Source organism: Chelon labrosus, assembly GCF_963514085.1.
Source record: "Chelon labrosus genome assembly, chromosome: 20".
In the NCBI taxonomy this organism is placed as follows: domain Eukaryota; kingdom Metazoa; phylum Chordata; class Actinopteri; order Mugiliformes; family Mugilidae; genus Chelon; species Chelon labrosus.
In genome coordinates, this window is record NC_140353.1 from 23202133 (window position 1) to 23225998 (window position 23866).

The 23866-nt window shown below is 40.5% G+C and overlaps 1 protein-coding gene across 1 annotated transcript in view; it reads left to right on the forward strand.

The window, feature by feature from the left end:
- The window catches only part of LOC311505696 (neurexin-3a-like), an 86172-nt gene that overhangs the window by 37222 nt on the left and 25084 nt on the right, over positions 1 to 23866 (forward strand). The window contains exon 12 of the mRNA XM_084569397.1: positions 1879 to 1998. Coding sequence (XP_084425523.1) covers positions 1879 to 1998 — 120 coding nt within the window. The remainder of the gene's footprint in view (positions 1 to 1878; positions 1999 to 23866) is intronic.

A 23866-nucleotide genomic window follows, 5' to 3' on the forward strand; every position in this document is an offset into this window, starting at 1 on the left:
CGAGCCTTTATCAAAGCCCATTTATGATCGCCAAGTTAGGTTCAGGTTGCAGCAATACATTGTGCAATCACTAGATGGTGATACTGCACTGCTGGACACACTCAGAAGGAACATCATGAAGCTTTTCACTGTTACATCTTACACTCAATTTTGAACCGGAAAAGCAGACGAGTTTCCAGAAATAGAGAGTTGGAGCTGTGGGATGTTCTTTCATTCTAAGTCATTCTTAGTTTAAAAACACCATCCCTCTTTCAACATATCATCAGTTCTCTTGGATCCTCTTAGAACAGAGCAACTTGCATCATTTAACCAGGTAAGTCTCCATGCATATATCTGATTAGAGTGAAATGAGTTGGTGTAGACCAACAGTTGGTCTGCTATTGTGAGGATTTATGTACATTATTTTACTTATTGGGAAGTATTTCCTCAAAAACCACAAATGAAACTGGGTGATATGTCTGAAACTGAAAATTGACTAATAAGTAGAAATAGATTAACTTAACTTAAAGTGATCACTCACACATAGAGCCATTTGTACCTATCAATTGTTCAGTCACAGTGAAAGTCATTATAGCGACATAGCTGTCAATTCTTCCTTTCACCTACTGGTCCATGCTGAATTAGAACTGTACTAAGACAATGCACTACTATTATTGTTATCTTTATCAAACAATAGAAAAAGTAAAGTGTATGGGGTAGGTTTTGTACAGTCTTGATTCTTATTTAAACAAAAAAATAAGCATAACCTTACAATCACGAATGAATTTAAACTACAAAAATGTCCAGAAAATAGTAGTTTTGTCCTTACGAAAGAATAGCATGAAAGATTCCAAAACACATTGGCTTCACTGCGAGAAAAACTACCAATATATCAAAATAAACATGTTCATATTCACTCCTGCAGGATAATTTAATTAGTTCATTTCAGTGTTTCAAACTGTCCCATTTTAGCCTCAGTGTCGTTACAGCACGTCTTGTCTTGAGATTCCCATGCTGCACCAATACTAGTGAGTTTTATGGCTGTGGAAGCTTTATGCATCTTAATATGAATCAAATTCTAATTCAGACTTTAGACAAAATCTAACAGTGTCGGTCAGTGAAAGGCATTCCATTTCCATCCTCAAAACACAACAAAGTTTTGGATTAATTAAAGCTGGTGGAGAGCAGCTTATATTTGTTTAGGGCTTTGGACTTCAAGCACAATATTTCAAGATGTTTGGAAGCTGCATCACAATGATTTCACGCGCTTAGTTATTTTAAATAAATGGATAAAACATTAGAATTGTGTCTCATTTGTGCATAATGAGATATTTTGTAAGGAAGTTATGAAAAATAATTCAATTAGAACAACACATGCCACATATTTACCACATATAATGTGTTGTTCACAGTGGGAAATCCTCTTTCACTCATTTGGGCCTGCAGTGTTAAGCCACATTTTGTTCATAAACTAGAAGATTATTTTAAGAGGAAAAGAGAAAAGTGGCTGGGGTGCAAACCATGTGAGAGAAAATGCAGTCAGCAGTGTTTATCTTTATTGCACCAACATGATAAAAGCAAAACATTAAGGAAACTGTTTAAATGGACAAGGCGATGGAACACAGGCATTAAGTAAAACAAGTAATAGCCCTTATTAAACCATTTTAGTGGAGAAATTGTGTTTTTGGGAAGGCTGGGTAGATGGACAACTGGCAACTCATGCTGAGCACACAGCTTATTAAGACATGGCACATAAAATATGTTACATCGGACACATGTTAATATGAAGTCTCACTGAGCATCCAGTGAGACTTCTCCTGTATATTATTCAACCCAGTTGTGTGTTTGTGTCTGTGTTTGTTTGGCTGGTGTGGTTGTGGTATTGTCGGACTTCCGCAGGTCCCAGCACCACCTGTCAGGAGGACTCCTGTGCCAACATGGGCATTTGTATCCAGCAGTGGGAGAACTACACGTGCGACTGCTCCATGACCTCCTTTACTGGCACACAGTGCAACGACCGTGAGTACTGAAGTCACTTCCAGATGTCTAATGTCACACGTGTTACACAGGGTGGGTACATTACCCTCGGCATAAATCACTTTTTAAAAACACCTTATTACGCTAGACATGCACCCATATATACACAACTTTCTCCATTGATACCACGGTCACAGAGTTGGTTACAGTTTTGTATTTTCCCTCTAAGGTGCTGGTTGTTGCACATGTGTGAATGAGAGTGTCATCACTGGATAGTGTGCTTTAAGGCAATTTTCAAAACCATAGAGAATACCGGTTAGTTCCCCACACTGTGTCATCATGTTTCTATGGCTAAACAGGTATGATCAAGCGTCGGTCCAGTTCTGTGACTGGGAAGCATTGGTTACAGCTACTTTTTCCACAATAAACCCCTCGAATCCACATTATCCATTATACATCGTGAAGCTCGACTAGTGCAATCTTTCTCCATTGATTCTTTCACTGAGATACAGTATGATGTGAGACTGTTGTACATAGGAGTTGGATCGATTGCCCTGAAGTTATTCTTGGTTCTGTTCAACCTGTGTTCAGTTTTCTGGCATCTGCATCCAAGGAGGGCCCATTTAATTTCCTAATTTTGGACACAGGTATATTAAGCTACTTGGAGATGGTCCCATAGTGTTGACTGGGCCATTTCTCTCTAATCCCATCAAACACATCTCTCCTTATCTTTGCCTGTAGTAGAATGTCTAGAGTGTCTGTACATGGAGTTACTGCAGATTAAATCTGGATACCCCTGTTGAGGGGGAAGATGCCAAGCCTTTTCAGAGACATCAGGTTTAAGTTCCTGGTCATCCTTCACCACACCACTGTTCAAAGGAATATATAACAGTTATATACATAACAGCTGAGAAAATATATGTATGGTGAGCCAGAGAGAGAGAGAGAGAGGGAGAGAGAGAGAGAGAGAGAGAGAGAGAGAGATTGATGGTGTGACTTCAACCTAGTACTTTCAAAGAGAACAGCACAAAGTTATGTGACTTATAACCAGGATGCACATGTGTATGCATACATTTATAAGCTGGGCTACGTTCTGTTGTGGACCTTGACTTATAAGACAATTAATATTTTTTTCATGTACCTGCTGAAAATGGCAATTTGATTTGAATGCAAAGACTGTATTTACCACTAGAGGGCAGAGCAGTATCCAACTCACTGCTGGAGCAGGACTTGAGTGCCACATGGGGAATCACGTCAATACAGTCCAGATACAAATAGGCCTATATATTTATTGATAATGAATAGTACTCTAAAGTAACTACATTTTTTACATTGTCAGTAGGTTCATATTAGTATTGTGGTAGACAACAAATATTCGGCAGCACTGACTGCCTGAAGTCTTTGATCCACATGACTACATACTTTATTCTTCCCAAGTGGTGTATACTCCCACTACACTGTAGGCATCTTCAACTTGTTATGCAGTCTCTCTGCCTTTAGTCTATTTTCAGCTAGTGGAATTCATAACCCCTTCACGCTGAAAATCTCTATGTTTCCTTTGGCTGTGTATGGATGATTGTTTACATGCTCAGAGGTTAAAATTTCCAGCCATCTCATCTGGCTCAATCTCTATATTAATGCAAATCCTACCACCTTCCCTTTCCAACTTGGTGGTGGTTCTATCGTGTTATGAACGTGTATAGCTGCCGATGTACATAATACACTGGTCTTTAGGGCATAGTGTGTGCTCAGCTTCAGCGAAATACACAAAACTCAATTACAGGATCCTAAAAATACACACAACATTGAAAAACAAAAAACTGTGTAATAGACCAAATGCTTAAGGTCAGAGGTGTATATTTGTTCTCTTTATTTATTTCTGTTTCTCTTCCTTTCTCGGAACACATTTCACAGAATTTACATTTTCAGTGCAAAGCTGAAATATGTCCAAGTTCAAAGTGTCTACAAGCAGAGGCACTGATGTGCGGTTCCTGTCTGAGGCCATATATGCTAATACATACTCTTATACATAAACGCAGACATGGCCACTTAGATGTTCCTTTGAAACGGGCAGCTGTCTCTCTGTTGACATGAGGTTGCATCATTGTTGAGCCCAGTCTGGGACTGCAGACTCAAAATTGATTTTAGGTTTTAATGTGCTTCAGGTTTGCTTAGTTTGCCTCGCTGTCCACTCACCAACAAGTGAACAATACTTCCAAAAAAGACTACAGTGTTGTAAATATCACCGTTCAGATGTACACCTCTGACCTTGGCAGCTTCAGAATCAGTGGTCTGCCATCTGATCTGCATCTGAGAACGGTCTTAGTCATGCAGTGAACAGACAGGGTTGTATGATTAACTATACCAATAAATATCTCATTAGCAGGCCCATTGCCTGACCAATGATCTCACATCAAATGAGTTTTGCATTTTAGAGGAGCTGGGGAAAAGACAATCTGTTCAACAGTCCTCAAAATAAAAACATTCTTCTTGACTAGTAGGTTCAAAAGAAAAACTTTCAACTCACTTCAACATTTTTTTCAGGTATATGTTGTGTGTTTTAACCTTATTTTGCATCATTATTCCTATTTCATTATTGTTATTTTGACTTTGGACATCTTGGCAGTCATATTTTATGAAGTATTTATCTGATGGTGGCATCACACGTCTACTAAATGAAATCATCAAACTTTTCCAGGCGAAGGTCACGGGGGCCCTAGCCTGCTTTACCCTGTCTGGCAACAGATTAGAGACATGGTGCACAAACACCAGTCCATCGCAGGGAACACAGACAGACAGACCAACCAATCACACTCACATGCACACCTACGGCCAATTTAAAATCTTCAAATAACTTAAATTGCATGCATTTGAAAGGAGGAAGCCGGAGCACTTGGAGAAAACCCACACAATAAATTGAAAACTTGCCAAAAGTTTACATGAAAACAAATCAAATGACAGGATTGATGATGATTGCTGATGATTGCTGATGATTGCTTCCAGGTGACAAACTCAGAATTGCTAGGGCTGTGTAAACTTTATGTGAAATGTCAGAGGAGGGCCAAGTATGATCAAGACGCATCTGATCCAGCTTGCTGACATATTGAAAAATTTAACGGAAAAAGGGTGGGAACGCCCAGAGCTTTTGGTGCCACGATTAAACTCACTTCTCAGTTCAATAAATAAAAAAAGGGGGGATTTTTTTTTTCAGGTTCATACTCTGGTGCGCTGTGTGATAAACGATTTAGTCTTTAGTCCTCAGCAGCAAAAATAATGCCAGTAAAACACAATGCTTTTCCCAGAGCTTTTCAAGTTAAACACAAGCTGGAAGTTTTCTAATGTGGTGTGTGTTATTTTCATGGATCATTTGTTACAGTATAGTGCTCTGTATTGTAGTTTATGTGTGATAGGATACAGAATATTAATTAGTGTGTGAAGTGTGAATACACTGATCTGACCCACTCACACCAACAGTACTATAGAAAACAATGCATGATGTTTTATGTGGATTTTCATCTTCGATTCAAGCAAAACTAGGAGAAAAACAAGTAACCTGGCTTTTTTTTTAGTGATGAGGTAATTGTATATCATCCAGTCTGCTTGGTAACAGCCTTCATTAATTTAATAACCTATTAATGCAGAGAAATTAATGAATTTCTGGAAACAAATCATACCAAAACACAGGTTCTAGCCTCCTGCTCGACCAGACTGACCAGTGTTTATATGACAAACTGGAACTTCCAAATTAATAATTCAAGCAGAATTTTACAAATTAGCTTGGATTAATTATTACAAGATGTTGTATGGTTTAGAAACGGTGGCTTTGATGAACAGACAGGAAGAAGAGCTGGAGGTAGGAGAGCTGAAGATGTTGAGGTTTTCTCTGGACATGACCAGGATGGATAGGATCAGGAACGAGTACATTAGAGAGACAGCTCATGTGAGATGCTTCGGAGAGAAAGTTAGAGAGGCCAGGTTGAGATGGTTTGGACATGTTCAGAGGAGGGATAGTGAATATATTGGTCGGAGGATGCTGGTTAGAACTGCCAAGCAGGAGGTCTAGGTTTATGGATGTGGTGAAGAAGGACATGAAGGTAGTGGATGTGAGAGAAGAGGAAACAGAGGATAGGGTGAGATGGAAGCAGATGATTTGCTCTGGCGACCCCTGAAGGGAACAGCTGAAAGAAAAAAGAAGTTTGGATTAATTATTAGTTACCAGGAACAAATGATAATAATAAAATAATTGTATGACTTTTGGAGCTGCTACTCCTCTGTGGTGTTGTAGATGGGGTAAAATAGTCTTGTGTTGTTTGTGTTTAACTAATTCATTTGTTTTTTTTAAACATATAAGGAAATGTACTGTATGTATTTTTAAACTGATGAACAAAGCACACTAAACGAAAGGACTCACTGCTCACAAATTTGTATTGGTGTATTGGGTATTTGAAAAAATAGAGAAATGAATCACTGAAATATTATTAATACACTTATTTTAAGTGCATTTGAATACAAGGAGTACAAGTTAATATCTCACAGGAAAACCACTGACAATATGAAAATTCAAAATTCAAAAATGACCTGATCTTTAATGCATTCAATCACACTACTAAGTAATGCACTAAACACATCTTTTGTAAAAGTATACTTTTTATGAATACAAAATTCACTTATAGTTAGCACACAAAATGACAATGTAGTATAGATGTACTCACTGATATTGAAGTACATTTTTATTACATTAAAATACTCTAAATTTTTACCTGGGGCCCACAAACTGATGGGGATGTTTTCTTAATTTGCTCGTGTCCAGTGCATTGTAATATTTTACAGTGTAATGTTATGAAAACTGAGAATGAATACCGTATATAACAAAAACAAAGAATTAGTTGTAGACAATAAATAAGAACATAACATATTTCTGATTTTAACAAATAACTAAAGAGAGAAATAAACAAGAAACTCTGGGAACTAAAATTGTTCCCAAATATTTGTAAAATTGGATTTAACTGTTGTTAGCAGCACCATAACCAGCTCTCTTGATGCAGTCAAAAAAAAAAAAAAGAAGGGGGAAAGAATGTGTTAATGGTAAACGGTAAAATAATACAAATCATATTGCCATACTGGGATAGTGTTACTGGGACTAGGCTGATGTTCTCTACCCTCTGGGGTTCCTTTTGCTACACGAACCAACAGTGTTAGAATGAGTGATAATTAATGTGCTATTTTTACAGTAATTTTCTTCAACTTTGAGCTCGCTCTTCCTGTAACCTGATTGTAAATTGTATTGGAGGTGAATATCTCCTGGTGCTGGAGCCCATATCAATTATGAGTCTGTCACAGGACCTATGATGAGGAAACTGACAAAAGATGAAGTGGTGCAATAAGAAAAATAAACAGCATCTCATGACTGACCAGCAGTGGCTGAAAAATGGGTATGAACAGAACACAGGAAATACGACACGGTGTCTCAGCTGTGACTGCGGCACTGGACTGGAATAATTTATTATCCTGTGTTGGACCTTCTGAATGGAAAGAGAAGTGGAGGATCCATCATGCGTATGCAGAGGGAGAGAGGAATTGCCCACTTAAATTGCATGGATCAATTGAAATTCTTCCAGCATCACAAGCTTGGGTTTCTAAATCGTTTTTAATCTTGGCAGTTTTCACTGACCTTACCACTGACTTAAGTAAGTTTATTTTAAGACAGAGGTGGGTAGAGCAGCCGAAACATGTGCACAACTAATCTTTATGCTCAGGTAGACAGAAAGTGTCACCAAAACAGACACTACAGGTGGAATACATCTGGTGAGAGGACAGCTTGAGCATTGTAAGTTTGTAAGTATTTCACTCCTGAAACCTTATAAAGTCACACTAGTAGCAGGTCAGAACCATCATATTAATACCACTTTCAAATCCTAGAAAATAAGATTTCACTTATTTCTCTTATTGCGGTTTTATTTAACCAATTTTTTCTCTACATTATCTCCAGAGAATAGACATCCAGTAGACATCCAATATTAGTACTGCACAATTAATACAATTTGAATGAATGGATCTGTCTGTGCAGTTATGTACCCCTAAAGACTATGATTTAATTAGATAAAAAAAAGTAATGTGCCACATGCAGATGTGAATGTGGCAACCTGTTCTCTGTTTCTTTGCCAGACTGTGAGGTGTGTGCTGTGCATGGTTGCATGACTATCTGGTGTGTAGACCTAATAAAAAGGACGCGTATGAGCAGATTGATGACGTGTCCAAAAGAATGGGGGACAATAAAATGCAGGACTCTACATTGTGAGCATTTTTAGATTACACTGGGGCAAGTTACTTAGTTGTTCGTTGAACAAACTATCCCACTTTTACCTGCTGCTGACCATCTCTGTTGACGGTTAAAAGCAAACAACTTATCATGTCAACTGTTACTAAGTAATCTTATCTGCTACTGTATCTTAACATAGTCTATACTTAAACCATGTCTTGACTCTAATAATGTATAATTTACATTATTAAATCCATCTATTATCTTTTATCACTTGTCCTTAGAGCCTCTTGTTATGGACACCCCTGCATTGGAAGGTCGCTGAGCAGGGTGCTGGAGCCTAGCTGGCATTGATTTGTTAATGTTAACTTTGATTTTCAAAATAGTTGCTGATTATTTTTCTGCTGATCATGTAATTGTTTCAGCTCTAAATAAAACATTTCTCAGTACTACCAAATCACAATTCCACAGAATACCTCTGATATAGAATACTTCTATACGTCTGACTGTCTTTCCATCGTATATTTTAGGAACATGACTTACCTGTTGGGGCTAATAGCAATAGAGAGAGACGCCTTAACTGAACATTTAACTTATATGTTCAGTTTGAGGTAGTTTTTTTTTATGATAGTCAAGAGGACGGTCTTTCATGCCAGCCTCTCTTTCTCCTTCCACTGTCGTAACATTTTCCTTGAAGGTGAGAGGCAGAGCCAGATGGTCTTTTTATGCTTCAGCAGCTGCTAAATGAAAAATTTGTTGTGAAAAGGTAATGCAGGAACTCTAATTCAGGGTACTTAAGGAAAATGCTGTTGTCAGTAATACTGTCAGCCTTTGTATTTTCTAACCAAGGTACTTAAATTAAACAGCATTAGCATGTGGAGCAGAGTTAGCATTGTGTGCGTGTGTGAATTGACTGCTGTGCCTAAAAAAGACCCTTCTGCAGATATGCTAATGCTAACAGAGATTACAAATGATCACGTTAACCAGATTTACTGAAGAGAGCATGTCTGTTGTACAACTGCGGAGCAGAGGGTCACTGAGACCCTAGACAGACAAGTATAACACCTGTAACCATTGTAACAGAATGCAAATATTGGTTCACAGTACACACACACAGACACACAAACATGTTTCTACAACGTATCTAAAAATATTGGTGTGTTCGATGTTCCATTGACATAATGAATTCCCTAGTCCCTTTACCTAACCCCTACCATCTCATTTAAGTATATACGTGCCTATAAGTGCCTAAACCTAACCTAATTGTAACATTTACCCTAAAACCTACTTTTAATAGGTCTGAACCATAGACTGTAAATAAAGAGGATGGAAAAACTCCTCAAAAGTGATGCCACAGCAAGTAGAGCTCCCCCTGGTGTCTGGCTGCAGTATAGGTCATAAGCTCCACCTCCTCCATGTTAGTGGATGGGACTTGGGCCAAACTAAATCACTAAAATACATGTCAAATTAAATTTCAATGATGGTTTCTGTGATTTTTTGTAATTAATATTATGATGCATGCTGAAGTGTCCCTTTTTCTGATTTTGTTTTAGATTTATTTGACGTTATAGAAACAGGATTTGGCATCATGATGACTACAAGTTGCCATGCCAGCCACTCCATAAAGGGGTCCCATAGGACCGTGAGAGTTGGAAAAAAAATAAAAAAAAATAAATAAATGAAGTCTCTTTCATCACATCATGAGCTGTTTCTGCTCTGATTCTCAGTATTAGTAGCAATGGCCGTTTGATAAACCTTGGTCCCTGTGGGCGGGGTGTGTGTGTTCATTCCTCTCGTTCCATTACTGCAGCCCCTGGTCAATGTGGCGTGGCAGCCTCTATAATTCTCTCATTGTTTGCTTTTCTGTCTCTTGATGAAATCAAATCGAATGGCTTTTCTTCTCCTGCCCTGCTGTTGAGTTTTGATGTGATAGCAGTCAAATGTTTACATACATTTGTAACATACATTTTTTGGATTGCAGTCTCTCTAGCTACTTTTTTGTTGACGAATGTTTGGCCTGAAGGTCTTAGTGCCCAGTATTTGTTCATTGCAGCCTTTTATCCCATGACAATGAGGACAGTGACCTCTGCATTCCTGCAACTATGAAGTCAGTCATCACCAACTGGTGGACTAGCGTTTGATGTTAAAACAACAATAAGCTTTATTTTGCCATGAGTTTTTGGTAGGTACAGTGTGGCCAGCGCTCAGCAGAGCTGTTAGAACCCTTTTGGTTGTTGCACATGTCCGAAGGCCACATAGCTGGCAAAATAGTAGAAACTATGGATGTGTTAGGGAGAGCTGGAAACCAGAAAATAGGTTGGTCCCTCATTCATACCCATAGGCCTATAGAGCTTGCTTATTAGTCTCCTTCTCCATCAAGTCCACAGAGACCTTGTGTCTTATAGATTTACTATATCTTCCCAAAAGTACACCAAAAGGAACCCACTGGGGCCCCCTTCACATCTTTTCACATGGGCCTAAACAATTGGTTTGCGTGTCAGGATGGCGTGCCCTTGCAGTGGACTAAGAGTTAAATCATAGTGCCATACTTACCTTCTACTGAAGCGTATTGCTTCAGTTCAGGTCCTTTAGAACTGAAGAAGCTACTTGGGTTCCCGAAATGAAACTCTACAAGTCCATTTGCCTTTCTTTAATGTTTTTGGATTTATCCACATAAGTTAATATAAAAAGATTTTTTTTTTTCTTTGGAATTCAATTATGAGATTAATGTTTGGGATAAGCTGGCTATAAGCTGCATACTGTTACAGCACCTCTTCTGGGGGGGTCTTACAGGTAATCGCTGGGCATGGATGAGGTGGGCTAGCTGGTCTCAAGTGAGCAGACTGGCAGGCAATCAGAGCAATCGGCGGGATGACAGAGAGTCTATTTTCCCCTTCACTGGGCTTTATATCTGTCCTGCTGTGTACTAAATCATTCCCATTGATCCCAAAACACCAACACCCCTACCCCAACCATCAGCACCAAGTGCATGCTATAACACTGCGCAGTAACTCCATCTCAAATCCCTAGCTCTCCATCTACTCCTCTGGTTTGTGAAGGGATGAGTCTCAGAATGGTAGTAGTTTGAAAAGAAGCTAAAGATAAGGCTTAATGTCATTATATTGTTCTCAGCTTTTTACTCCCTCCCTGGTTGGTGGAGATAGGTGAGGTTGAAGAAGGAGAGGGTGATGCTACCTGAGAAACGCAGGAGGGGAATGAGCTGTGGTAATGCTCTGTTGATAAGAGAAGGATAATGTGTTTGTTGACCTTCACCTTGCTGGGCCGCCTTGGCTGTTGTTTGTGTAATCTTTGCCCCTCACTGTTCCACCTTGCATAAATCTGGCGCAAGAGGTAAAAAAGCAAGAGAGCAAGAAATAAAGAATGTAGGGGTGGAGCTGGCGTTCTTCAGTAGGTGCGGAAAAACAGCCATGCATCACACTGGACAGGTCATTTGAACAGTGCAATGCTGCGTCTGAGTGTTCCTGAGATTAGGGAGGCTAATAATTTCTGAGGGCCATGCTTTATGTTAATGTGACAGCCCTTGCTGTATATTTCTGCTGAGGCACTGTCTTTGTGGCTCTTAATTTTTCTTTAATGGAACTGTTGTGTTTGTATCAACAGACCCCTCAGAGATTTTGACCGGGCCCTGAATTAACTTGTTTTTACAGCAGAGGATGTCCTCTGATTATTTCTCACACAGACAAACCAAGGACATTCCTGACACACAGGCATCACCAACAACAAGAACGTGAACTAGTTTTGACAATAGATGCTGGTCTTTTTAAATATTAAGTTGTTTTTTTTTTCTTATCAGTCTAAATTTAAAAAAGTCTCTCTGCATGTCCCATAGTGGAAGCTTTGAGTAATAACCAGTAACCATCTACTCTCCACTATGATGCACTTTACAGGACATACAAAACAAACTATTTCATCCAACGTCTACCCTTCTGCTATTTTCCAAATGTGTCTATTCCGTTCCCCGCCTCCTCTCCTCGTGTTACAGTCACTACCATCTGTAATGCATGCGGTGGAGGCACAGTAACCAGTGTACAGAGAACTGAACTCACAATAAAAGCTAGTTCAAAGTCATCAAGGTTTACTTAAAACAAGCGCCGCACATTCACATGCACAGCAACCTGCAGCTGTACACAGCTGTGTCGCCGCGTTGAACTCGCTTTTATGAAATGACTTCAACCACTCCGTTGACCAGGGCAAAATGAAATGACGCAACATCGTGCAACGGTGCCGAACAAGTTACTTCACTTTTAGCTTCCATACATTCTCATAAATTCCATACACCTTTTTAGATCTTAACAAACATTTACTGCAAGAGATGCAGAAAAATAAATACTCAAAGAAAATCTGACTTGCTTGATTTGATATGTCTCATCCACACAGTTCAATATCGCTATGTGTTTCCCGCAGAGAGCAGGATGTTCGGTTCTTTCATGTAGCCAATATGATATTCAGCTTCTCCCTCCATCCCCTCAGGCTAAAGAACAGTCAAAGGCATTCCTAGCTGCAGCTGGCAAAGTCAAATTTCAAAATTCCCATCACCTCAGGAATCAGAATGGTTTAAGACTCTGAGTCATGTGACAGGGAATGAAGAGATCATACATTCCATGCAACCAGATAAAGGACATTTCAAAATGTTTGACGTGTCCACAAAGCAACTGAAGTATAAATTTTAAAAAAAGTTACACACAACCGGTCCATGGTCTGGCTTTATTTTAAAAGATGAGTGGGCATTGTTCCATCAGCAGTTGTTAGCTGTGTAACTGACCTTGTTCAATGTGGTTTGAGTGTGTGGGAGAGAGAGGCCAGAGACAACGTGGCTGCCCTCAGGGCAACAATTAAGTGCACTGGATTTTGGAAGTGGAACCCAATTCAGTTTTTGAAAAAATGAATGCTAAGTTACAAGATAGCACGGCATTACCCTGCACATCATGTGGGCACAAGCAGAGATCTGTTTGCACATCATTCACCACTCAAATTTTAAGTTTACCAGTTACAGAATGAAAACGGGAGTTGTCCCCAAAGTTGGCAAGTAAAAGACTGTGGCAAGAAAATTAACAATGAACAGTAAAGGAGAGGACACAATGTAAAGTTGAAAATTATATTGATTGAATGATTAGTTGATCAGAAGCTAAGGAATATTTTATGGTACCAATCATAGTTCGGTCAAAACAGTCACATTTGTAGATAACGTGTCCTGGAAATTACCATGGGCATTGCAGTTTTGGCATTTTGTAGATCAAATGATTGCTTGATTAATCTATGAAATAAATAACATATTAAAAATATGTTTTAAAAGTAATGAATGGCATCCATCTCACATATGGATGTGTGATGCTTTGTCAACGTGTAGACGGGAATGTCTCTTGAGTTTAAGCCCTAATTTTAGGAAATTCTATGCACACAAACCAGCTTTTTTTTTCCCCTCACAATCTCACAGAGAAGAATAGTTTGGAATAGAAAAGTCTACATTGTCATTGTATGCATGATACAACTAAACTGCAAAATACCTATCACAGCGGTACATTTAAAATGAATAAAATACAAACATACATAAAAAAATACTCTACAACATGCAATCTCATTCACAGACAGACCATAAATAACAAATATATTGCACAATATTAAGGTGGCTTTTACTGTTACTGATTGAGTATGTGCTTTTCTTTATCTTTTATTTGCCATCAGTTCCTTGTGTGCAGCTGAGTCTATGGAAAAAAGTCAATCACTTCAGATATGCGATATTTGCTCTCTATATTTAGAGACTGCTTTAGAGAGTATTGCTTGGAATACAAGATGGATAAGGTTTATGGCTCCCCACTCTGCATTTTTATAGATTACAAAGCCTAAACAACAACCTTCTACTGGCTACAGCCAGGTCAGCTTTGGTATTTCATTATTGTCAACAGTGACCCTTGAGTTGGATGTGTTTATGCAGTTCCTATACGCCTCACTGAAAACCTCACACCTGACAAACAGAGGCAGAGGACATCACATCAGTTGGTGGTTACACTGGTATTCTGTTCACAGGTGTAAAGAAGGTGTAAAGAACTATGTACATGTTGTCTTATGAACCTTTATGTCTGTCTAATTCAACACAACTAATACATAGTTCAGCATTTGTTAACTGTTAGCTACAACAAAGTGCTATCTAGTTATACTGTTCAGTTGATTTACAAGAATAAATCAGTTGAGATACTCCCCAACAGTAGTGCATTATGTCGAAAAACATACAATCAATAGATTAATTAGGCTAAACATTTGTAAACTAAATTCCTGTTTAAACTGTCAAATGCTAGTTTGAAGCTATCTAGCAGTTATGTACAAGTGAACTGTATGCAAGTGTTACTGTATGCACAAGAGAAGGATTCAGCACTGTCATATGGGAAATGTTATAGTATTGTGCCGGAGGATTAATTTAGGCATAAATCTGTAATTACAAAAAAAAACACTAGAGCTTGAATTGAGAGAAATTACCTTTTAAAAAACTCAAAATTTGACCTATAAATCTAGCCACATCGTTTTTAACTTTAACGCCCTTTTCAATTAAAGCACTGCAAATTACAGATGCTGACAATAATCCTCATGTACAAAAAAATGTTAATGCACATATTTGATTCAGGAAATCCCTTAGCACTCTGACAGGCATTCATAATTCATATACATATATAGATGTGAATTATTGTTCTCTCAAATCCAGATATTTTCTTCCTTATACTACAGAGCCAAAACCTCAATACCTAAATCTAAATGTGTTCCGTGATGTGGTTGTTTCTCGACTTAATGGAGCATTAAGTCTTATTTTGATAAATGAGCACCTTTTCTACTCTGCTGGCTGTTTTCAAGCTACCGAACACACAAACTTATTGTCCTTCAAGCCTTTTTAGATGTACTATTTTCCTTTGCTATTGTATATTCTCACATTGTGTCACAATATACATTATTGTTAGAATCTACATTAATACCGGAAATTCTCAGCTGTGTTTTCTGCTTTAATCTAACATAGGTAAACTATGTCCAAACTGTACCTACGTACTGATGGTAGGGCAGAAGGACAATAGGAAAGAAATCAAACATAAAAAAATAAATAAATGACCTCGAAGCACTCACTATATAGGCTTGTATTTAACATAAAATTGAATCCTGCTCAGCACAAAATCAGACTAATTATAAAGGAAGTTCATTATCATGCACTGCATAGAAAAGCTGGCCGTGCTATATCTTTATTGTGTTGAGGAGACAGGCACTTTTGCGGTCCAGGCCATTTATATTCTTACAGCTTTTAAAGGGGAAAAAAGTATTAATGGTTGAATATTTTTGAGAGGCAAGCTACAGCACTGGACTGAATTAGTTCCAGATTTTCACCATCTATGCTTCTGGCCAATTCAGCCTACTTTGGTGCTGCTGTCCTCTTAATAACAGTTACAAAAGCTTCCTTGAAATAGCAACAAAAACACTGTCCTATTTCAATTTCCAGCTTTTGTTCCATTATTGGCACAAGTATCAGGTCCCATTAAGAATGTTAGATTTGGTGATTTACTATTTCTATTGTTGAGCCAGGCCTAGGACTGGGGCCCATGGACGAGTGCATGGTGGCCGGGCTTCGCCCGTGGGGTCCAGCCAGGCACAGCCTGAACTGGAGACATGGGCTTGCCTCCTTGTGGACCCACCACCCGCAGGACGAGCATGAAGGGTCCAGTGCAGTGTGGATTTGACAGCAGATCGGTTATGGAAGCTGGCTCTTGGGACATGGAATGTCACCTCTCTGGCGGGCAGCGTTGGGCACGTTACTTTTAAAAAGTAATTAATTATAGTTATTAGTTACTTCTCCCAAAAAGTAACTGAGTTAGTAACTGAATTACTCCACTTTAAAAGTAACTAATTACCAGGGAAAGTAACCATGGCGTTACTTTAAAAAAAATACGTCTAAGAATTTTTTTTTCTGAGCATAATGTAAACTTCACGTGTACTTTCTTGCCTTTTACCTCAATGAGGTTAAAGTAGTGCCTATACTTCCACCTTGAAAATGGCAACTTTACCTCTGAAACACTGCTGCAAGCTATCTCTGATCGCTTGTGTGATAGACCCGCCCAACTGAACACTGCCCTGCCACTGATTAGCTTACCATCTTACCCTACCTTAGGCAATCATCATCACTTATGCGGCTACCGCCCCCACCCCACCCCACCCAGAGAAAAAAAAAAAAAAAAAACACCTTCGCAGCTCTTGCGGCTGGCTGACAGCGCAAGTTACGCACCACATTTTACTGTCGGTAACGGTAACAGTAACAGCGTTGTAACGAAGGAAATAGTAATTAGTTAGATTACTCGTTACTGAAAAAAATAACGCCGTTTGTAACGCCGTTTATTTTAACGCCGTTATTCCCATCACTGCTGGCGGGCAAGGTGCTGGATCTTGTAGAAGAGGTTGAGCACATCGACTAGACATAGTCGGCCTCACCTCTGGAACCGAAGTCCTTGAGAGGGGATGGACCCTCTTCCTTGCTGGAGTTTCTCCAGGTGAGAGTTAGAGGGCTGGGGTGGGATTCTTGCTTGCTCCTAGACTCTCTGCCTGCATGTTGGGGTTCTCCCGGGTGGTGGAGAAGGTTGCTTCCATGTGCCTTCTGGTCAGGGAGCGGGTCCTGACTGTTGTCTGCGCTTATGCGGCGAACAGCAGTTCAGAGTGCCCACCCTTTTTGGAGACGGACGCTGGACTGCGCCCCAACTGGGGACTCAATTGCTCTGCTGGGGGACTTCAACGCTCATGTGGACAGTGACAGTGTGACCTGGTGGGGTGTGACTGAGAGGAACAGCCTGCTTGCTCTGAACCCAAGTGGTGTTCAGTTATTGGACTTCTGTGCGAGTTGCAGTCTGTCCATAACTAACACCATGTTCAAACACAAGGTTGTTCATCGGTGTTCTTGGCACCATGACGGCCTAGGTCGTAGGTCGTTGATTGATTTTAAAGTCGTATCATCTGACCTGTGATCGTATGTTCTGGACACTCGGGTAAAGAGAGGAGCAGAGCTGTCAACTGATCACCACCTGGTGGTGAGTTGGATCAGATGGCAGGGGAGGACACCACGCAGACCTGGTAGGCCCAAACGAATAGTGAGGGTCTGCTGCTAACGCTTGGTGGAAGAATCTGTCAAGATAGTCTTCAACTCCCACGTATTCCATAGAGGAAACAGAGTCCAATGTCTAGGACAGAAGTCACAGAGGTAGTGAAACAACTCCACGGCGGCAGAGCTCCGGAAGCGGATGAGATCTGCCCTGGGTATTTTAAGGATCTGGATGTTGTAGGGCTGATCCTGGTTGACATGCCTCTGTAACATTATGTGGACATCGGGGGCAGTGCCTCTGGAGTGGCAGACCGGGGTGGTGGTCCATATCTTTAAGAAAGGGGACCAGAGCATGTATCTTCCAACTATAGGGGGATCAAACCTCCCTGGCAAGGTCTATGCCAGGGTGCTGAAAAAGAGGGTCCGGTCAATGGTTGAACCTCAGATCGAGGAGGAACAAAGCGGTTTTCGTCCCGGATGTGGAACCATGGACCAGCTCTTCACTCGCTAGGGTGCTAGAGGGGAGATGGAATTTTGAGGGTTGGACTCCGCCAGGGCTGCCTTTTGCGGATGATGTGGTCCTCCTAGCTTCATCGAACAACGAACTACAGCTCTTGCTGGGGCGGTTCGCAGCCGAGTGTGAAGTGGCTGGGATGAGAATCAGCACCCCCAAGTGTGAGGGTATGGTCCCACTCCGGGTCGAGGAGGAGGTCCTACCTCAAGTGGAGGAATTCAAGTATCTCGGGATCTTGTTCACGAGTGAGGGTAAGATGGAGCGGGAGATCGACAGGCGTCTGGGCAGAGAAATACAACCGCGTACATTTTGCTTTTATGCACTTTGAGATATGCCTAAAAAATAATTATTTACAGAATTTCAATTTCATTTTTTTTATTCTATTTATTTAATTTTAAATGAAAAAAATGTTTTGCTACCTTCAGTTCAATTATGGCTATGTTATTGTGTTTTTATGCACGCTTTGAGGTGCCTTTGTCATGTTACTAAATTTAAAAGTGTATTAGCATATTTTCCATTACATGGATCTGTATTCATTTGAAATTTGTCATTACCAGTTGCTTACTGGATGCCTAAGATGTCTGCCCAGCTACATTTCTTGATTTTAAGGGGTTAGGGTTAACCCTGGCCCAACTGAATTTGTAATTGAATAGCCCTGATATACAGTATATACTAATTAGGGCTGTAAATAGATTATTATTATTATTTAAATATCTGTTTCAAATGGAATACATGGAAGCAATGTTTTGCTTGCATTACTCAACATCTCAGTTCCTCAGAAAACTCTGTGCTCAGTCCATACATTAACATAGTTCACATCAACAATGAATGCAGATAGCTTTGTTCTTTCTGAGAGTGCCATCTGCTCGCCTTCTTTTTATCCCACCAATAGGGAGTGTTCTTCCTGGTTACAGATTTAGAAAAGAACAGCATTACATTTGAGGGTTTTTATGACATTAAATGTGTAAATAAAAATGTACCCAAGGTCACTGATGATGAGAAATCAACGTCTGTACTCCTGATAAATCTCAAAAGCAGGACCGCAGAGTGAGCCATAATGGCAAGGGCGTGGCTCAGCTTAAAAACTGGAGCTTTGTGCAATAAAAAGTACAGCTGACGTCTCTCTGTCTGTTAGTAGTTGTACAATTTCAGCAATGTGCTCAGAAACACATTGTTACAGTTAAGGTGCTTCTCAGATTCTGGTCTCTCGTAGCTCTGGAGAATCTGTCAACATTCAGTCTGTCTCTCTCTTTACCCTGTCTGTGCTCCGTCTGTCACTGTTGTTTTATCTCTTCTTTCATTTACATTCTGCCTCACATTGTACGCACTTGCTTTATGTAGTCGTGTCCTTACCACTCAAGTTCATCCCTTTATCTTTCTTTTCTTTATTACTGCCTCTGTCAACACTCACAGCAGACTACTATTTCAAGCTTTCCATTTCCTTCTGCATTCTCTTATCCTCACCTTTCTTTTACCTTTGCTATCTCTCTCAGCACCTTCTAAGCACCCCTCCAACCCGTCGCCACCCCATCCCATCCCGCCCCACCCTCCCTTCCTCTCTCATGCTGTAGCTGCTCTGGGATCCAGATCATTGCTGCCTTCTTCACTGAAAGGCACGTCTGGCGAGACTGAGCATACATCAAAGGAGCCGCTATGCTGAACTGGACAACGGCACACAAAAGAAAGGGAATTTTCTTATTGCTGACATACTGTGATTTTACGGATTCTTAAATCTTCAGGAAATGACACTGAAACAAAACCAAGTGGAGCGTGCAGAAGTGGACAGTCAGTGGTCCAGTGGATGTACAATATTCGGGTTTTATGGCCAAGTCATTCTGCGCAAGATCCGACAGTGGACAGATGTCCTTCGCTTTGTGGCTTTGAAATTTCGTTGTGCTGACGAATGGCTGCACAAGCTCAGCCACAAGTTGAGTATAGAGAAGGATGCAAGTGCTGTCCATCTATCCTGACTTCTTACAGGCCATGATTGTTTGAAGATTGGAAATACTGTGTCTCTGACAGTCTATTTAGTGGTTGACTAAACCGACTGTATTTGTGAGTGTAATGTCTTGGAAGTGTTTGGAAGTATCAGAGACAGATTGGCTGCTGGTCTTTATTGTTCTGAGTTTTTCTCATTAATGAGACTTTTGCTCTTTCGAACTGTGTCTTGGTGTATGTCTGAACTGTTTGGCCATCATGTGTCCCATTGATGCTTTACATTTACGGGGACCCATGAAAAGGGGTTCATGCCAAGCCCCTGGACTGGTTGCCCTCTATCACAGTGCCTGGATAGGGTGGCTTATTCTCGGATGTGTTGCTGCGTCTGCGAAGCAGAGCTCTTCCCTGTCTGGGAAGTTGGAAAACTCTTTGAACAGACCTCCTGTGGCAACAGCCTCTTATGCTTACCCTGAGCAGCAACACCCGCATGTGACGAGGCACCACTCCTCTCCACCCGTCTCCATATACAGGTCTCCGGCGTCACTGAAGGGTGGTCATGGTGAGTGGCAAAACTTTCAGGATGCTCAGATGAAATATTGCATGGAACATTTTGTAAATTTCAGTCATCAAAAAACAAGAAAAAAAGACAGAAAAGTAATTTAGTTCAAATCTACCAGTTAAAGTTTTACGAAATAAGAATGATGAGGGAACAACACATCATGCAAGTCATCCCCATCTTCCGAAAATATTAAATGTTCTCTTGCCATGGTGAAACATATGTTAGAGTGAAATCTAACATGCACCATATAATTGTATAACATCAGCAAAGACATTAGTATCATTTTTAGACATACGAAATTTAGTAAACTTATTAAATTTAGAAATTTAGTAAACTAAAACCTGCCTAAAGACAAGTCAAATATTTCTATGAGGCTTACTAATATGGGGGTTACGAAATGTCAGGTGTCATACTCAGCGTTAATAATTTTATCAATCAACACACAACAACACGCACATTCATTTATAATACATCATAAAAATTTTCATTACAAATTCTAATATACAATTTGAGTGAAAATGTACATGGATTTCAGAATATCTTAGTATATGTTTGCAGCAGCATTCAGGCTCAGGTCTTCAAAGTGGGATATAGACGATCAGTGAAAGTACGTCACAGTCAGAAGTCCTTGGTCTTCTTTTGTCCTCAAGTGGTTATTCAAAGACACACAAAGGCTTTTTTTTTTTTTTATCACTAAATGGGACTTTTTTTTCCCCATCTATTGTAAAATGCTGCTATGTCGTAGCCCACCCCCACCATTATTTCTCTCCTTGAGGTTTGAGAAGTTATTATGCTTCTCCTGACAGATTCACTGTTTGGAGCTTTGCATTTTTTATTTTGTCAAATAAGTACCTGTTGCTTTTCTTTCTTGATCGTGTTGATCTTCTGGTGGCGTGATCACTTGTACTTAATCTGCCTGCTTTGGTCACAGCTGATCTACACAAAGTCTTGTGAAGCACCATGCTCCCTTAAAAAACTACTGAGCTAAAAAGTAGTCAGTAGTAGTCATAATTTGATACGAAGAAATACCCTCTTTGTACAACAACCTATCCTCTGACACTTTCACTTTGTTCTGATGACATGTCTCCCACTAAATCAGTGCTACTTAGTGAACAATGTTCTTCTGGAAACCAGAGGCATAAGCATAGTTATTGCAGGGGAACAATAGCTGCAAGTCGCCCTCTTTATTTTATAATTCAGAACTTATTATGTTTTAAAATGTTCAGATTTACATTATCGATGTGGCCTCAGACCGTTGTACCCCATCGTATGTATAAGATGGTAAATGGCCTTGCTTTTATATAGCGCTTTTCTACCTATTGGTACTCAAAGCGCTTCACAGTCACAGACACATCTACCCATTCGCTCACACAAGCACTCACACATTCACACTCAGTGTCTTGCTCAAGGACACTTCGGCATGTGGCACATTCCGGGGATCGAACCGCTAACCCTCTGGTTCATGGACAACCCGCTTGGTTGGGGTCATTATCAAAATGACTGGGACGGTCCTAAAATAAATAAAATAAAAAACATCACATCAAGTCCCCTTTTTAATAAACAGTTATTCATTCACAGTGTGTCATCTCAGCCAGTTGATGTAATGTATCAAAGTCTTCCATGTACACACCTGTCAGCAAGAATAGCTATAATCTCAAGCAATGGAGATTAGGCCTCGTAAATAATGCTGCTGATAATGAGCATCTCGGCGAACAGCACAGCACAACATAGCACAATCATAGGCCCTAAAAAGACTATGACACAGTCTGAAATAACTAAAATCCAACAAAAATCTGCTGTCTTACTCAACTGCAGGGAAAAATTGTCAAATGTGACAGTGAGGTTAGGTGTCTTTGGAACCTTTGAGGACCTTTGGAATCCACTGCGCTTGCAGCAGTGTGCAGGGGTCACCATGACACCCTGACTCCTCTGCGGCTACACAACTACACAGCCCCATACGCAAAGCAACTTCTTCAGCTATTCAAGCTACAGGGGCTTGTCTGTTGGAGAGCAGAAGACAGTCAGTGTTAATCACTTCACCTCTCGGTGGTCACAATGTTACGGCTGATTGGTAGATTGCACCTCAACAGCCGTTCCAGTACCCTGTGGTTGGGGGCCTATACCTTAAACGCTGTCATATGCAGTTTAATCTCCAGTGCTTCCATCTGGCCACTGTACCAAAATGTCAGGATTCGTGGACTGCTGCTGAGATAGTGGTCCTTCTGGCAGGTTCACACATCTCTGCAGAGGACCAAGGCCCATCCCTCTGGATTACTGGTTTTAGCAATGACAGCTAACATTCAGGATGAGTCCTGCCAGTTTTAAACTCCTTCCTTTTAACGACTCTGACTCAGTAAGTAGAGTGGGTTAGCGTGGTGTGTGTGCTAACGAATTGGCTGAAGTTTTCTTGTGACTGTTAAACACCTTGAGTACCAATAAGTAAAAAAACGCTGTACCAATTACAATGTGCCCCTGGGAACACACAAAACTTGAGTATTGGTTTTATGTTCTTGACGCTACCAATGCATCACTGCGGTTGGGTATGTTTACAGAGAGTTCCTTTTGACTCCGCTGCTTGGTTTTTGACCTGACATGAACTGTGAACTGTGATCAGTATATAGATACATGGTATGTGTCTTCTAAATGTACACTATATTACCAAAAGTATTCGCTCACCTGCCTTTACTCATTCTATGAACTGAAGTGCCATCCCATTCCTAACTCATAGAATTCAATATGATGTCGGTCCACCTTTTGCAGCTATTACAGCTTCAACTCTTCTGGGAAGACTGTCCACAAGGTTGAGGAGAGTGTTTATAGGAATTTTTGACCATTCTTCCAAAAGCGCATTGGTGAGGTCACACACTGATGTTGGTCGAGAAGGCCTGGCTCTCAGTCTCCGCTCTAATTCATCCCAAAGGTGTTCTATCGGGTTCAGGTCAGGACTCTGTGCAGGCCAGTCAAGTTCATCCACACCAGACTCTGTCATCCACGTCTTTATGGACCTTGCTTTGTGCACTGGTGCACAGTCATGTTGGAAGAGGAAGGGGCCCGCTCCAAACTGTTCCCACAAGGTTGGGAGCATGGAATTGTCCAAAATGTTTTGGTATCCTGAAGCATTCAATGTTCCTTTCACTGGAACTAAGGGGCCAAGCCCAGCTCCTGAAAAACAACCCCATACCATAATTCCTCCTCCACCAAATTTCACAGTTGGCACAATGCAATCTGAAATGTACCGTTCTCCTGGCAACCTCCAAACCCAGACTCGTCCATCAGATTGCCAGATGGTAAAGCGTGATTCATCACTCCAGAGAACGCGTCTCCACTGCTCTAGAGGCCAGTGGCGGCGTGCTTTACACCATTGCATCCGACGCCTTGCATTGCACTTGGTGATGTGTGGCTTGGCTGCAGCTGCTCGGCCATGGAAACCCATTCCATGAAGCTCTCTGCGTACTGTACTTGGGCTAATCTGAAGGTCACATGAAGTTTGTAGCTCTGTAGCAATTGACTGTGCAGAAAGTCGGCGACCTCTTTGCACTATGCGCTTCAGCATCCGCTGACCCC